The sequence below is a fragment of the Pseudophryne corroboree genome, chromosome 2 (genome assembly GCF_028390025.1).
Source record: "Pseudophryne corroboree isolate aPseCor3 chromosome 2, aPseCor3.hap2, whole genome shotgun sequence".
NCBI lineage: Eukaryota > Metazoa > Chordata > Amphibia > Anura > Myobatrachidae > Pseudophryne > Pseudophryne corroboree.
Window position 1 is genome coordinate 676,847,818 of NC_086445.1, and position 16,008 is coordinate 676,863,825.

At 44.9% G+C, this 16,008-nt stretch overlaps 1 protein-coding gene across 2 annotated transcripts in view; it reads left to right on the top strand.

Annotated features, from left to right (window-relative positions):
• The window catches only part of MFSD4A (major facilitator superfamily domain containing 4A), a 314,229-nt gene that overhangs the window by 190,720 nt on the left and 107,501 nt on the right, over window positions 1-16,008 (top strand). For both annotated transcript variants that reach the window (XM_063955141.1, XM_063955140.1), the window contains one exon: window positions 11,952-12,125. In XM_063955141.1, the coding sequence (XP_063811211.1) occupies window positions 11,952-12,125 (174 nt within the window). The remainder of the gene's footprint in view (window positions 1-11,951; window positions 12,126-16,008) is intronic.

A 16,008-nucleotide genomic window follows, 5' to 3' on the forward strand; every position in this document is an offset into this window, starting at 1 on the left:
CCTCAATACCAGATGCAGTCCTTTCGGTTGCAGAAATTCCGGAAAGGACGTGGGTCATCATTTCCTTGCGGCAAGAGGTAAGGGAAAAGGAAAAAGATCGCCGGCTGTGGCAGGCTCCCAGGAGCAGAAGTCCTCCCCGGTTTCTGCCAAGTCCACCGCATGACGTTGGGGCTCCCCTGCTGGAGTCTGCACCGGTGGGGGCGCATCTTCAGCTCTTCAGTCAGGTCTGGGTTCTTTCGGGCCTGGATCCTTGGGTGCTGGAAATTGTGACCCAAGGATACAAACTGGAGTTTCAAGACGTGCCTCCACACCGATTTTTCAAATCGGCCTTGCAAGCTTCTCTTCCGAAAAGAGAGGTAGTGTGTGCGGCAATACAAAAGCTGTGTCAGCATCGAGTCATTGTCGAGGTACCCCTGTCACAACGGGGAGAAGGGTTTTATTCAAGCCTGTTTGTGGTCCCGAAGCCGGATGGCTCGGTCAGTCCGATTCTGAATTTAAAATCCCTCAATCTGTATTTGAAAAGTTTCAAATTCAAGATGGAATCTCTCTGAGCAGTGATCTCCAGTCTGGAGGGGGGATATTTTATGGTGTCAGTCGACATAAAGGATGCTTACCTACATGTCCCCATTTAGCCTCCTCATCAGGCGTACCTGAGGTTCGCTGTTCAGGATTGTCACTACCAATTTCAGACGTTGCCGTTTGGTCTTTCCACGGCCCCGAGGATTTTCACCAAGGTAATGGCGGAAATGATGGTGCTCCTGAGCAAGCAAGGGGTCACAATTATCCCGTACTTGGACCATCTCCTGATAAAGGCGAGATCACAGGAGCAGTTAAGAAAAAACGTTGCGCTCTCCCTGACGGTTCTGCAGCAACATGGCTGGCTCCTAAATTTGCCAAAGTCACAGTTGATTCCGACAACACGGCTGTCGTTCTTGGGCATGATTCTGGACACGGATCTACAGTGAGTTTTTCTCCCGTTGGAAAAAGCTCTGGAAATCCAGAACATGGTCAAGGAACTTCTGAAACCGGCAAGAGTGTCGATTCATCAATGCACTCGAGTGCTGGGGAGGATGGTGGCGGTGGCTTACGAGGCCATCCCGTTTGGCAGGTTTCATGACAGAGTTTTTCAGGGGGACCTGTTGGACAAGTGGTCCGGGTCCCATCTACACATGCACCGGAAGATATGCCTATCTTCCAGGGCCAGGATTTCTCTCCTGTGGTGGCTACAAAGTTCTCACCTTCTAGAGGGTCGCAGGTTCGGGATCCAGGATTGGGTCCTGATAACCATGGATGCGAGTCTTCGAGGTTGGGGAGCAGTCACAGGGGGAAAATTTCCAGGGAAAATGGTCAAGCCAAGAAGCTTGTCTGCACATAAACATTCTGGAATTAAGGGCCATTTACAACGGCCTCCTACAAGCAGAACATCTCCTTCGCGGCCTACCCGTCCTGATTCAGTCGGACAACATAACAGCGGTGGCGCACATAAACCGCCAGGGCGGAACAAGGAGCAGAGCGGCGATGGCGGAGGCCACAGGGATTCTTCGCTGGGCGGAAAAACACGCAAGCGCTCTGTCAGCGGTCTTCATTCCAGGCGTGGACAACTGGGAAGCAGACTTCCTCAGCAGACACGATCTCTATCCAGGAGAGTGGGGTCTTCATCAAGAGGTCTTTGCAGAAGTGACAAGTCGTTGGGGACTGCCTCAAATAGACATGATGTCGTCTCGCCTCAACAGGAAGCTTCAGATATATTGTTCCAGGTCGAGGGACCCTCAAGCAATAGCAGTGGACGCACTGGTGACACCGTGGGTGTTTCAGTCGGTCTATGTGTTCCCTCCACTTCCACTCATCCCAAAGGTGTTAAGGATCATAAGAAGAACGAGGGTTCAGGCGATACTCGTTGTTCCAGATTGGCCACGGAGGGCCTGGTATCCGGATCTTCAGGAATTACTCATAGGAGATCCCTGGCCTCTTCCTCTGAGAGAGTATCTATTACAGCAAGGACCGTGTGTGTTCCAAGACTTACCGCGGTTGCGTTTGACGGCATGGCGGTTGAATGCCAAATCCTAGCTCGAAAGGGTATTCCCGGAGAGGTCATTCCGACTCTACTGAAAGCTAGGAAGGAGGAAACGGCGAAGCATTACCACCGTATTTGGAGAAAATATGTGTCTTGGTGCGAATCCAAGAAAGCGCCTACGGAAGAATTTCAGCTGGGTCGTTTTCTCAATTTTTTGCAAGCAGGTGTGGATGCAGGCCTAAAGTTAGGCTCCATTAAAGTGCAGATTTCGGCCTTATCTATTTTCTTTCAAAAGGACTTGGCCTCGCTTCCAGAAGTACAGACTTTCGTGAAAGGGGTACTGCACATCCAACCTCCATTTGTGCCCCCGGTTGTTCCATGGGACCTTAACGTGGTGTTACAGTTCCTGACGTCACATTGGTTTGAACCTTTACAAAAGGTTGAGTTGAAATTTCTCACTTGGAAAGTGGTCATGCTATTGGCCTTGGCGTCCGCAAGGCGGGTGTCAGAGTTGGCGGCTTTGTCTCACAAAAGCCCGTACTTGGTTTTCCATGTTGATAGAGCGGAATTGAGGACTCGTCAACAATTTCTCCCAAAACTGGTTTCTTGGTTTCACATGAACCAACCTATTGTGGTACCTGTGGCTACTGAAGCCTTGGCTGATTCTAAGTCGCTCGATGTGGTCAGAGCTTTGAAAATTTATGTAGCCAGAACGGCTCGTATTAGGAAAACAGTGGCGCTATTTGTCCTGTATGCTTCCAACAAGGTTGGGGCTCCTGCTTCTAAGCAGACTATTGCACGCTGGATCTGTAATACGATTCACCATGCCCATTCTGCGGCTGGATTGCCGTTACCGAATTCTGTGAAGGCCCATGCCACTAGGAAGGTGGGCTCATCTTGGTCGGCTGCCCGGGGTGTCTCGGCATTACAACTTTGCCGAGCAGCTACTTGGTCGGGTTCAAACACTTTGGCAAAATTCTACAAGTTTGATACCCTGGCTGATGAGGACCTCATGTTTGCTCAGTCGGTGCTGCAGAGTCATCCGCACTCTCCCGCCCGGTCTAGAGCTTTGGTATAAACCCCATAATCCTTTTGGAGTCCCCAGCATCCTCTAGGACGAAGGAGAAAATAGGATTTTAATACCTACCGGTAAATCCTTTTCTCTTAGTCCGTAGAGGATGCTGGGCGCCCGTCCCAGTGCGGACTCTATCTGCAGTACTTGTTATTGCTTATGTTACACAATCGTTGTGTTTTGGTTAAGGTCAGCCTGTTGCTGATCGTGTTGGTTCACGCTGTTAACTGGTTGTAGTTACAGGCCATGTTGTACGGTGTGTGGTGGTGTGAGCTGGTAGGTATCTCACCCTTAGTTTAACAAAATCCTTTTCCTCGAAATGTCCATCTCCTCTGGGCACAGTTCCTATAACTGAGGTCTGGAGGAGGGGCATAGAGGGAGGAGCCAGTTCACACCCATTTAAAGTCTTAAAGTGCCCATGTCTCCTGCGGATCCCGTCTATACCCCCTTGGTCCTTTTGGAGTCCCCAGCATCCTCTACGGACTAAAAGAAAAGGATTTACCGGTAGGTATTAAAATACTATTTTTGGTACCTACCGATAAATCTTTTTCTCGTAGTCCGTGGAGGATGCTGGGGTCCACATTAGTACCATGGGTCCACCAGGAGCCATTGGCACTTTAAGAGTTTGAGAGTGTGGGCTGGCTCCTCCCTCTATGCCCCTTCTACCAGACTCAGTCTAGAAACTGTGCCCGAGGAGACGACATACTTTGAGAGAAGGATTATACACAGATAGTGGTGAGATTCATACCAGCTCACACATACAAGGCCCGTCAAGCCAACAAGCTTGAACTATTCAGCAACAGCTGAAACATTACTTACCAAGTAACAATGCAGTACTCAACTAAAATGACGTTGTACTGAACCAAATAACATTTGCAGGAAAACGAAGCGCTAGGCGGGCGCCCAGATCCTCTACGGACTACGAGAAAAGGATTTACCGGTAGGTACCAAAATCCTATTTTCTCTTACATCCTAGAGGATGCTGGGGTCCACATTAGTACCATGGGGATGTACCAAAGCTCCCAGAACGGGAGGGAGAACACAGAGGCTCCTGCAGAACTGATTGACTTTAGATCATCAGAGGCCAAAATATCGAATTTGTAAAACTTTGCAAACGTGTTCGACCCAGACCAAGTTGCAGCTCAGCAAAGTTGCACTGCCGAGACACCCCAGGCAGCCGCCCAGGAAGACCCCACCTTACGAGTAGAGTGGTCCTTGACAGATTTTGGACATGGCAGTCCTGCCGTAGAATAAGCGTGCTGGATAGTGAACCTGATCCAGCGGGAAATCGTCTGCTTAGAAGCAGGACACCCAATTTTCTTGGGATCATATAGAACAAACAGAGAGTCCGACTTTCAGTGACGAGAAGTTCTCTTCATGTATATCTTCAGAGTCCTTACGACATCCAAGGACTTTGATGTAATTGGGGAGTCAGGAGCCACTGGCACCACAATAGGTTGGTTGATATGGAATGCCGACACAACCTTCGGAAGAAACTGCTGACGTGTCCGGAGTTTAGCTCTATCTTCATGGAAGATCAAGTAAGGGCTTTCACAGGATAAAGCCCCCAGCTCGGACACACGTCTAGCAGAAGCCAAGGCCAACAATGTGACCGCCTTCCATGTAAGAAATTTGACCTTTACCTCCTGTAGAGGCCCAAACCAATCCAACTGCAACACCACGTTAAGGTCCCAAGGCACCGTAGGAGGTACAAAGGGAGGTTGAACATGCAGAACTCCCTTCAAAAAGGTCTGAACCTCAGGGAGGACAGCCAATTGTTTCTGAAAGAAAATGGATAGGGCCGAAATCTGGACCTTCACAGATCCCAACCTCAGGCCCATATCCACTCCTGCTTGCAGGAAGAGGAGGAAATGTCCCAGTTGAAACTCCACCGTAGGAAACTTCTTGGACTCACACCAAGAGATATATTTCTTCCAAATACGATGGTAATGTTAAGACGTTACCCCTTTCCTAGCCTGTATGAGGGTAGGAATAAACTTCTTCGGAATGCCTTTCCGAGCAAGAATCAGGAGCTCAACTTCCATGCCGTCAAACGTAGCCACGGTAAGTCTTAATAGGCGAGCGGCCCCTGCTGCAGCAGGTCCTCCCGAAGAGGAAGAGGCCTCGGCTCTTCTTGCAGTAGATTCAGAAGGTCTGCGTACCAAGCCCTTCTTGGCCAGTCTGGGGCAATGAGGATCGCTTGAACCTTTGTTCTCCTTATGAGCTTTAGGATTCTTGGGATTAGTGGGAGTGGAGGAAACACGTACACTGACTGGAACACCCAAGGAGACACCAGGGCGTCCACTGCTACTGCCTGTGGGTCCCTCGACCTGGAACAATAATGCCGAAGCTTCTTGTTGAGACGAGAGGCCATCATGTCTATTTGGGCTAATCCCCAAAGATCTGTTATTTCCTTGAACACCTCCGGATGGAGACCCCACTCTCCTGGATGGAGATCGTGTCTGCTGAGGAAGTCTGCTTCCCAGTTGTCTACTCCCGGAATGAAGATGGCTGACAGCGCTAACGCGTGCTTTTCTGTCCAGAGGAGTATTCTTGTCACCTCTGACATTGCCGCTCTGCTCTTCGTTCCGCCTTGTCAGTTTATGTAAGCCACTGTTGTTACGTTGTCCGACTGCACTTGAATGGCCCGATTCATTAGACGAGGGGCCGCCTGACGAAGACCGTTGTAGACGGCTCTTAGTTGCAGGATGTTGATGGGCAGGCTGGCTTCCCGGCTTGACCACCATCCTTGGAAGGTTACTCCTTGAGTGACTGCTCCCCAGCCCCGAAGGCTAGCATCCGTGGTTAGAAGGACCCAGTCCTGAATCCCGAATCTGCGGCCCTCTAGAAGGTGAGGCAATTGGAGCAACCAGAGGAGTGAAATCCTGGCCTTTGGCGACAGACGAATTCTCTTGTGCATGTGGAGGTGAGAGCCTGACCACTTGTCCAGGAGATCCAGTTGGAAGGTCCGAGTGTGGAACCTCCCGTACTGGAGAGCCTCGTAAGAGGCCACCATCTTTCCCAATAGGCAAATGTATTGATGAACCGACACCCAGGGTGGCTTCAGGACATCCCGGACCATAGCTTGTATCACCAATGCCTTTTCCTCCGGAAGAAACACCCTCTGCACTTCCGTATCCAGGAGAATACCCAGAATTGACAACCTCTGGGTTGGTTCCAAATGTGACTTTGGAAGGTTCAGAATCCAACCGTGACTCCTGAGCAGTTGTGTTGTGAGAACAATGGACTGCAGCAGCCACTCCTTGGATGATGCCTTTATCAGCAGATCATCCAGATATGGAATGATGTTCACACCTTGCTTGCGGAGGAGAATCATCATTTCCGCCATCACCTTGGTAAACGGTATCCGTTCAGATGGTCGACCATATTATGGTCGACATTCATTAGGTCGACCACTATTGGTCGACATTGACATGGTCAACATGGACACATGGTCGACACATGAAAATGGTCGACACATGAAAGGCCAACACATGAAAAGGTCGACATGAGTTTTTTTAACTTTTTTTTTTGGGGGGGGGAAACTTTTCCATACTTTACGATCCACGTGGACTACGATTGGAACGGTAATCTGTGCCAAGCGAAGTGGTAGCGGAGCGAAGGCACCATGCGAGGGGACGCGGTGCACTAATTGGGGTTCCCAGTCACTTTACGCAAAAAACGACACCCAAAAAAGTTAAAAAAACTCATGTCGACCTTTTCATGTGTCGACCTTTCACGCGTCGACCATGTGTCCATGTCGACCATTTCAATGTCGACCAAAAGTGTTCGACCTAATGACAGTCGACCCTAACATGGTCGACCATTCATACCAGAACCTTGGTAAACACCCTCGTTGCTGTGGAGAGGCCGAATGGCAGGGCCTGATACTGGGAATGACAGTCCAGCAATGCGAAGCGGAGATAAGACTGATGTGACAGCCAGATCGGAATGTGGAGGTACGCATCCTTGATATCCAGTGATACCAGGAATTCCCCTTTTCCAGACCTGATATCACCGCCCTGAGAGACTCCATCTTGAACTTGAACTCCTGTAGAAAGGTTTTCAATGATTTTAGGTTCAGAATGGGCCTGACCGAACCATCCGGTTCCGGTACCACCAAAAAGGTTCGAATGTAACCTTTGGTCAGCATGTGAGATGGCACTGGCACAATGACCTGTGCCTCCACCAGCTTTTGGACAGCGTCCTGTAGTACAGTGCTGTCCTCCAACAGAGTTGTTAAGCCTGACTTGAAAAAGCGATGAGGAGGGAGATTTTTAAATTCCAGCCTGTATCCCTGAGACACAGTATCTATCACCCAGGGATCCAGGCCGGGTGATACCCAGACATGACTGAAGTGTCTTAGCCTCGCTCCCACTGGCCCCACCACCGGGGCGTGCGGTCCACCGTCATGCGGAGGAGTTTGGCGGACCCGAAGCAGGCTTTTGTTCCTGGGAACCTGCAGCCGCAGGTTTCTTGGACTTAACCCGACCTCCCCTAAAGAAGGTATTGGATGTTCTGGCCTTTCTAGACTTGTTAGGCTGAAAGGACTGCGTTGCAGATGAAGAGAAAGTTTTCTTCGGAGCAGGTGCCTCTGAGGGATGAAACAGAGACTTACCCACTGTAGCGGTGGATATCCACGCATCTAGAGCTTCTTCAAAGAGGGCCGGACCTGTATAGGGTAGGGACTCCACACTTCTTCTGGATTCCACGTCGGCCGACCACTGGCGAGGCCACAGTCCCCGACGAGCTGAAACAGACATGGAAGAAATTCCCGCAGCCATGGAACCCAGGTCTTTCATGGATTCTACTATAAAACCTGCAGAATCATGTATGTTGCGTAAATACAATGCATCGTCATCCCTATCCATAGTATCCAAATCCTCAAGTAAGGTAGCCAACCACTTTACTATTGCCTTTGCAATCCATGCAGTAGCAATAGTGGGACGTAATATGGACGCTGAAGCAGTATACATTGATTTATGCGTGTTATCAATTTTCCTGTCAGCCGGCTTTAAGGCGGTAGATCCTGGAACAGGTAAAACCACCTTCTTTGAGAGTCTGGACACAGAGGCGTCGACAATCGGCGGGTTTTCCCATTTTTTCCTATCCTCAGGGAAAGGAAATGCCACCTGGACCCTTTTAGGGACCTGGAATTTTTTCTCAAGGTTTTCCCATGCTTTTTCAAAAATAGCATTCAATTCCTTTGACGCAGGGAAGCTTAGCGAGGCTTTTTTATTTTCAGTGAAAAAAGCCTCCTCAATCTGCTTAGGTGTGGTATCATTAACATTTAACACATCCCTGATAGCCTCTATCAACAATTGCACCCCCTTTGCAAGAGATGCAGACCCCCGCAACACATCCCCATCACCATCTGTAGCGTCAGAATCGGTATCCGTGTCGTCTTGTGTGACATGCACAAGCGCACGTTTGTGGGGGTATATAGCAGAGCGTCCTGAGGTACCAGAAACTTGCCATACTGCCATAATACTTGGGTTGCAGATTCAGTACTTGCAACCCTGTCAGAAATCTGAGAAATCCAAGATTTGATAGAGGAAAACCACTCTGGTTCCCTTGCTGGTATGTGTGCTAAACCAGCGCTATCCTGACTACATGAAATGGGATCATCCTGGGAGGATAAATCCTCTGCAGCATATGACACAGTGTTCCTGGACATAGCTAAAAGAGACCACCACACACACACACAGGTGGGGGCAGACAGCCTTTCCCCCCCCAAGAATGGCAAGAGAGACACAGAGATCGGAGGCAACCCACACCACATCGCTTTCAGTAAAGGGAGACCCCTTATCAGCGCAGACTGTGTCCCTTAATAGGATACACAGTCTTATTACAGCCTCCCCTCCCTTCTACAACCCCCTGGTACCGTGTACTGATAGCTGGAGTTGCTGTGGAGGGACCTGTTCTTCCATCCAGCGCTGTGCAGGCAGGAAAATGGCGCTGGAACGCTGCTGGGAACGCTCTGAGAAGCTCCGCCCCCATAATGGCGCTGTCTTCCCGCTCTTCATAGATTATACTGGCCTGAGGTGAAATGTGCTGGCTGGGATCCGCGGACCCCGACAGACTTGCTGACCAGTGTGGGGGTAAGCGCTGCCCAGGGCGCCCCTCACAGCGCCACACCATGTGCCTCTGGACCTTCACAGGAGCGCAGTTAATACTGCGCTCCCTCCCCGTTGCCGCCATCTTCACACCGGCCCCCCGCTTGTTAGGGGGGTCGGTGTCTCACTCACCACTCTTCAGCTCTGTAAGGGGTTGGCGGCATGCTGCTGGGGCGAGCGGTCCCCTGTGGCGGAGAACGATCAGACCCCTATGGAGCTCAGTGTCCAGTCAGCGGAGCCAATGGCTCAGACCCCTCAGGGCGGACACTGCTCCCCTCCTTAGTCCCTCGCTGCAGGCAGGCTGTTGCCAACAGCCTCCTGTAAAAAAATAAACTCTAAACTAACTTTAACTAGAAAAGCTCTGTAGAGCTCCCCTAGCTGTGATTGGCTCCTCCGAGCACATTTTCTAAACTGAGTCTGGTAGGAGGGGCATAGAGGGAGGAGCCAGCCCACACTCTCAAACTCTTAATGTGCCAATGGCTCCTGGTGGACCCGTCTATACTCCATGGTACTAATGTGGACCCCAGCATCCTCTAGGACATAAGAGAAAAATGGTGCTCCATCCAATTAGCTCCGAACTGTCATATATCTAAAAAATTACATGAGCTAATTGGATGTAGCACCATTAATCAAGTGCAATGAGTTTTAAATAGCTACAACGTATTGATAAATGGGCCCCCAAGTTTGATTACTCTCCCCCCAATGTGAAAGGGAGCTAATTGTTGAAGCTGAAGATAATACCAACTGACAAGGGTAGCAGATATCTAATCCTGTGCTACTAAACTGTCTAGATTGGAGATAAAAATAATCAGTAATAGATAACAGTATGTACAGTTAGAAGCCATGCCGCTACCCACTTTCACACTCACTGCGTGTCAATACCACTGCTTGAACTTTTGGGAACTTTTACTTACAATTCACATTAAGATCAGGTGCAATCACCTACAGGGGACATAGGCTCTGTAATTAGAGGCCTATGGCATAAGCGTTCCCTAAAGGATTCCCTGACACCTCTATTAGAGAGACTCCTGATATGAGTGGCACTGCCCTGACCTTGTCTTTTGGAATACATGTCTAAGTACTGTGACAGAAATTAAACGGCCATTACCTTTATATACCTGTCATTTCATCCTTTATATACATCAGCATACTCATTTCAAACATTTATAAACTCCATTCATTAGATACAAAAGTCTTAATCATTTCCATCTTTGCAGACATACGCAAGGTGAGCACTTACACTGCCTTCTTTTTCTCTGTAGATTAACTCCGCTCAGAGTGTTTTAGACGCTCCCGTACCCATACATAGCAAATACTTTGCGCTGTAGCCTAACACCAATTCTTTGTCAGTAACAAACATATAAATGCAAGCTTGGCAAAATGGGGCAGACGAAAACAATATATGTGTGTGATGGAGTCTGAAAGAACTATATGCAGAACCAACCCTAACCAGTTTGGTGCCCTACAGTAGGCAAGATTTTAGCTGGAGCTCCCTAGCAGATAACCAGGTGAGGTTCTTAGGGTCAACCACACTTAGGTCAACAATGTCTATGTCGACCACTGTTTGTCGACAGTAACTAAGTCGACACCCAAAATAGGTCGACACAAGCATTAGGTGGACATGAGCAAGGTCAACATGACAAAAGGTCGACATGCGATTTTTACATTTTTTTAGTGTTGTTTTCTTTGTAGAGTGACCGGTGCACTGTGTCCCCTCGCATGGCTCGCTTCACTCACCATGGCAAGGTGCGTCGCAACGCTACCGCTGTGCTCGGCACAGGTTACCGTTCCCAATTGTAGTCCACGTGGATCGTAAAGTATGAGAAAGTTTATAAGATGAAAAAAATCGTGAAAGACTCATGTCGACCTTTTGTCATGTCGACACAGTGACCGTGTCGACCTAGAAACGCTGTCGACCTAATGTATGTCGGCCAATAGTCGTTGACCTAGTGACTGTCGACCTAAGTATGGTCGACCTAGAGACCGGATACCCAGATAACCTTAGGCTCTCCTCTCACCGCAGACAGCTGTAACTTAAAAAAAATAAGTGTGAGATTTTCAGGGAAAGAGATGAATTGTATATGTATTGAGATGAACAATATTGCAATATGCAACCCTATCGGCTGGATGTATGATCCAGCACATGCAAGAACAGGGGCTCAGAAAAAGCTTTCCCTGTGATCTGCTGTGAAAGCTGCCTGGGGTGCAACCACACAAGCACAAAGGTCACTTCAAGAGTGGGTTCCGGCTATTGGTAAATCTGGCAGCATCGCATCCCCCATAGACACTTATGGGGATGCAGCTGCAGGCGGCAATGGAGGGAGGGACCTTCTTATATTCAGGTGTTACCTAATATATGCGGCTAACCCCCCCAAAACACCCGGTTATAGCCGCAAATATACTATGATAAATGATGATATGTGATATCTGCAGGGTTAGGCACTAGTAATGCTAAATTGGAATTGGAGTATTGGTTTACAGAAGGAGGTGTGGGGTAAGGTAAAAGACTGCATAGAGTAAGCTTTCATGTAGCGAAAGATGGCTGGTCTCAGCAAAGAGGGCTTATGTGTTACTGAGTGTGATATTAATGGCTTCCAAGCTCCAGGCTTTTCTTGCTCCTGGAAAACTCACATACTGACATGCATGGAACACATAACGTAAAATGTGAGCAGTAAATGTACAATTGTGTACATAAGAATAGAGTCCCGTAAGGTTACGCTATTATTAATGTGACCATATCTTTCATTAGGGGGAATACTCTGGCTTTGTGTATAGTTACGCTGTGGAAGAACCACTGTCTCTAGCTCACAAGACAGCAGGATACCTACCCAGCCTGTTTTGGGCCTCGATAACTCTAGGAAGACTCATTTCCATTCCTGTATCCTACAAAGTGCCACCACGTTCTATGCTGTTTATTAACCAGGTAAGATGTTCAGCTGAGGAGGCTTGCAGTCACATGGATGCATATGTACAGAATAGAGTAATCCTTTAACTGAATAATGAAACATAGGCAACTTTTAATTTATCGATTTTTTGGCAAATATAATATTTACTTTTCTTAACTGCAAACACCTAATATCATAAACAACTGTACAAACCATCTCCCAATGTACCTTAAGGTGCATACATACACGCATATCGCACCGTGGGGGTAATTCCAAGTTGATCGCAGCAGGATTTTTGATAGCAACTGGGCAAAACCATGTGCACTGCAGGGGAGGCAGATAATAACATATGCAGAAAGAGTTAGATTTGGTTCGGTTATTTTATCTCTGTGCAGGGTAAATACTGACTGCTTTATTTTTACACTGCAAATTAGATTGCAGATTGAACACACCACACCCAAATCTAACTCTCTCTGCACATGTTATATCTGCCTCTCCTGCAGTGCACATGGTTTTGCCCAGTTGCTATCAAAAATCCTGCTGCGATCAACTTGGAATTACCCCCCGTGTGTATAGAGCTTGCGATGCTGATGCGCGGTTCCGTGTGAATGCACCTTTACACCTTTTGTCTTAAATGTCAGAAGAATACAATGGCACAACCATTTGATGATCAAGTTATCGTGCAGTAAGAAATGTACATAGATAGTAAGAAATGTGTACATAGACAGTAAGAAATGTGTACATAGTAAAAAATGTGTACATAGACAGTAAGAAATGTACATAGATAGTAAGAAATGTGTACGTAGACAGTAAGAAATTAACAGACAGTAAGAAATGTGTACATAGTAAGAAATGTGTACATAGACAGTAAGAAATGTACATAGTAAGAAATGTGTACATAGACAGTAAGAAATGTGTACAATGTGTACATAGACAGTAAGAAATGTGTACATAGACAGTTAGAAATGTACATAGACAGTAAGAAATGTACATAGACAGTAAGAAATGTGTACATAGAAAGTAAGAAATGTGTACATAGACAGTAAGAAATGTACATAGACAGTAAGAAATGTGTACATAGAAAGTAAGAAATGTGTACATAGACAGTAAGAAATGTATATAGACAGTAAGAAATGTGTACTTAGACAGTACAAAATGTGTACATAGACAGTAAGAAATGTACATAGACAGTAAGAAATGTGTACATAGACAGTAAGAAATGTGTACATAGAGTCTATGTACACATTTCTTACTGTCTATGTACACATTTCTTACTGTCTATGTACATTTCTTACTGTCTATGTACACATTTCTTACTGTTTATGTACACATTTCTTACTGTCTATGTACATTTCTTACTGTCTATGTACATTTCTTACTGTCTATGAACACATTTCTTACTGTCTATGTACATTTCTTACTGTCTATGTCACAGACAGTAAGAAATGTACATAGACAGTAAGAAATGCGTACATAGACAGTAAGAAATGTACATAGAGAGTAAGAAATGTGTACATAAACAGTAAGAAATGTGTACATAGACAATAAGAAATGTGTACATAGACCGTAAGAAATATGTACATAGACAGTAAGAAATGTGTACATAGTAAGAAATGTGTACATAAACAGTAAGAAATGTGTACATAGACAGTAAGTAATGTGTACATAGACAGTAAGAAATGTGTACATAGACAGTAAGAAATGTGTACATAGTAAGAAATGTGTACATAAACAGTAAGAAATGTACATAGACAGTAAGAAATGTGTACATAGACAGTAAGAAATGTGTACATAGACAGTAAGAAATGTACACAGACAGTAAGAAATGTGTACATACTCACAGTAAGAAATGTGTACATAGACAGTAAGAAATGTACATAGACAGTAAGAAATGTACATAGACAGTAAGAAATGTACATAGACAGTAAGAAATGTGCATAGACAGTAAGAAATGTGTACATAGACAGTAAGAAATGTGTACAAAATGTGTACATAGACAGTAAGAAATGTACATAGACAGTAAGAAATGTGTAAATAGACAGTAAGAAATGTGTACATAGACAGTAAGAAATGTATATAGACAGTAAGAAATGTGTACTTAGACAGTACAAAATGTGTACATAGACAGTAAGAAATGTACATAGACAGTAAGAAATGTGTACATAGAGTCTATGTACACATTTCTTACTGTCTATGTACACATTTCTTACTGTCTATGTACATTTCTTACTGTCTATGTACACATTTTTTACTGTTTATGTACACATTTCTTACTGTCTATGTACATTTCTTACTGTCTATGTACATTTCTTACTGTCTATGAACACATTTCTTACTGTCTATGTACATTTCTTACTGTCTATGTCACAGACAGTAAGAAATGTACATAGACAGTAAGAAATGCGTACATAGACAGTAAGAAATGTACATAGACAGTAAGAAATGTGTACATAAACAGTAAGAAATGTGTACATAGACAATAAGAAATGTGTACATAGACCGTAAGAAATATGTACATAGACAGTAAGAAATGTGTACATAGTAAGAAATGTGTACATAAACAGTAAGAAATGTGTACGTAGACAGTAAGTAATGTGTACATAGACAGTAAGAAATGTGTACATAGACAGTAAGAAATGTGTACATAGTAAGAAATGTGTACATAAACAGTAAGAAATGTGTACGTAGACAGTAAGTAATGTGTACATAGACAGTAAGAAATGTGTACATAGACAGTAAGAAATGTGTACATAGTAAGAAATGTGTACATAAACAGTAAGAAATGTGTACGTAGACAGTAAGTAATGTGTACATAGACAGTAAGAAATGTGTACATAGACAGTAAGAAATGTGTACATAGTAAGAAATGTGTACATAAACAGTAAGAAATGTACATAGACAGTAAGAAATGTGTACATAGACAGTAAGAAATGTGCATAGACAGTAAGAAATGTGTACCTAGACAGTAAGAAATGTGTACATAGACAGTAAGAAATGTGTACATAAACAGTAAGAAATGTACACAAACAGTAAGAAATGTGTACATACTCACAGTAAGAAATGTACATAGACAGTAAGAAATGTACATAGACCGTAAGAAATGTGTACATAGACAGTAAGAATTGTGTAAATAGACAGTAAGAAATGTGTACATAGACAGTAAGAAATGTGTACATAGACAGTAAGAAATGTGTACAGTAAGAAATGTACATAGACAGTAAGAAATGTGTACATAGACAGTAAGAAATGTGTACATAGACAGTAAGAAATGTGTAAATAGACAGTAAGAAATGTGTAAATAGACAGTAAGAAATGTGTACATAGACAGTAAGAAATGTGTACATAGACAGTAAGAAATGTGTAAATAGACAGTAAGAAATGTACATAGACAGTAAGAAATGTGTACATAGACAGTAAGAAATGTGTAAATAGACAGTAAGAAATGTACATAGACAGTAAGAAATGTACATAGACAGTAAGAAATGTGTACATAGACAGTAAGAAGTGTGTACATAGACAGTAAGAAATGTGTACATAGACAGTAAGAAATGTGTACATAGACAGTAAGAAGTGTGTACATAGACAGTAAGAAATGTACATACACAGTAAGAAATGTACATAGACAGTAAGAAATGTGTACATAGACAGTAAGAAATGTACATAGACGGTAAGAAATGTGTACATAGACAGTAAGAAGTGTGTACATAGACAGTAAGAAATGTACATAGACAGTAAGAAATGTGTACATAGACAGTAAGAAATGTGTACAGTAAGAAATGTGTACATAGACAGTAAGAAATGTGTACATAGACAGTAAGAAATGTACATAGACAGTAAGAAATGTGTACATAGACAGTAAGAAATGTGTACATAGACAGTAAGAAATGTACATAGACAGTAAGAAATGTGTACATAGACAGT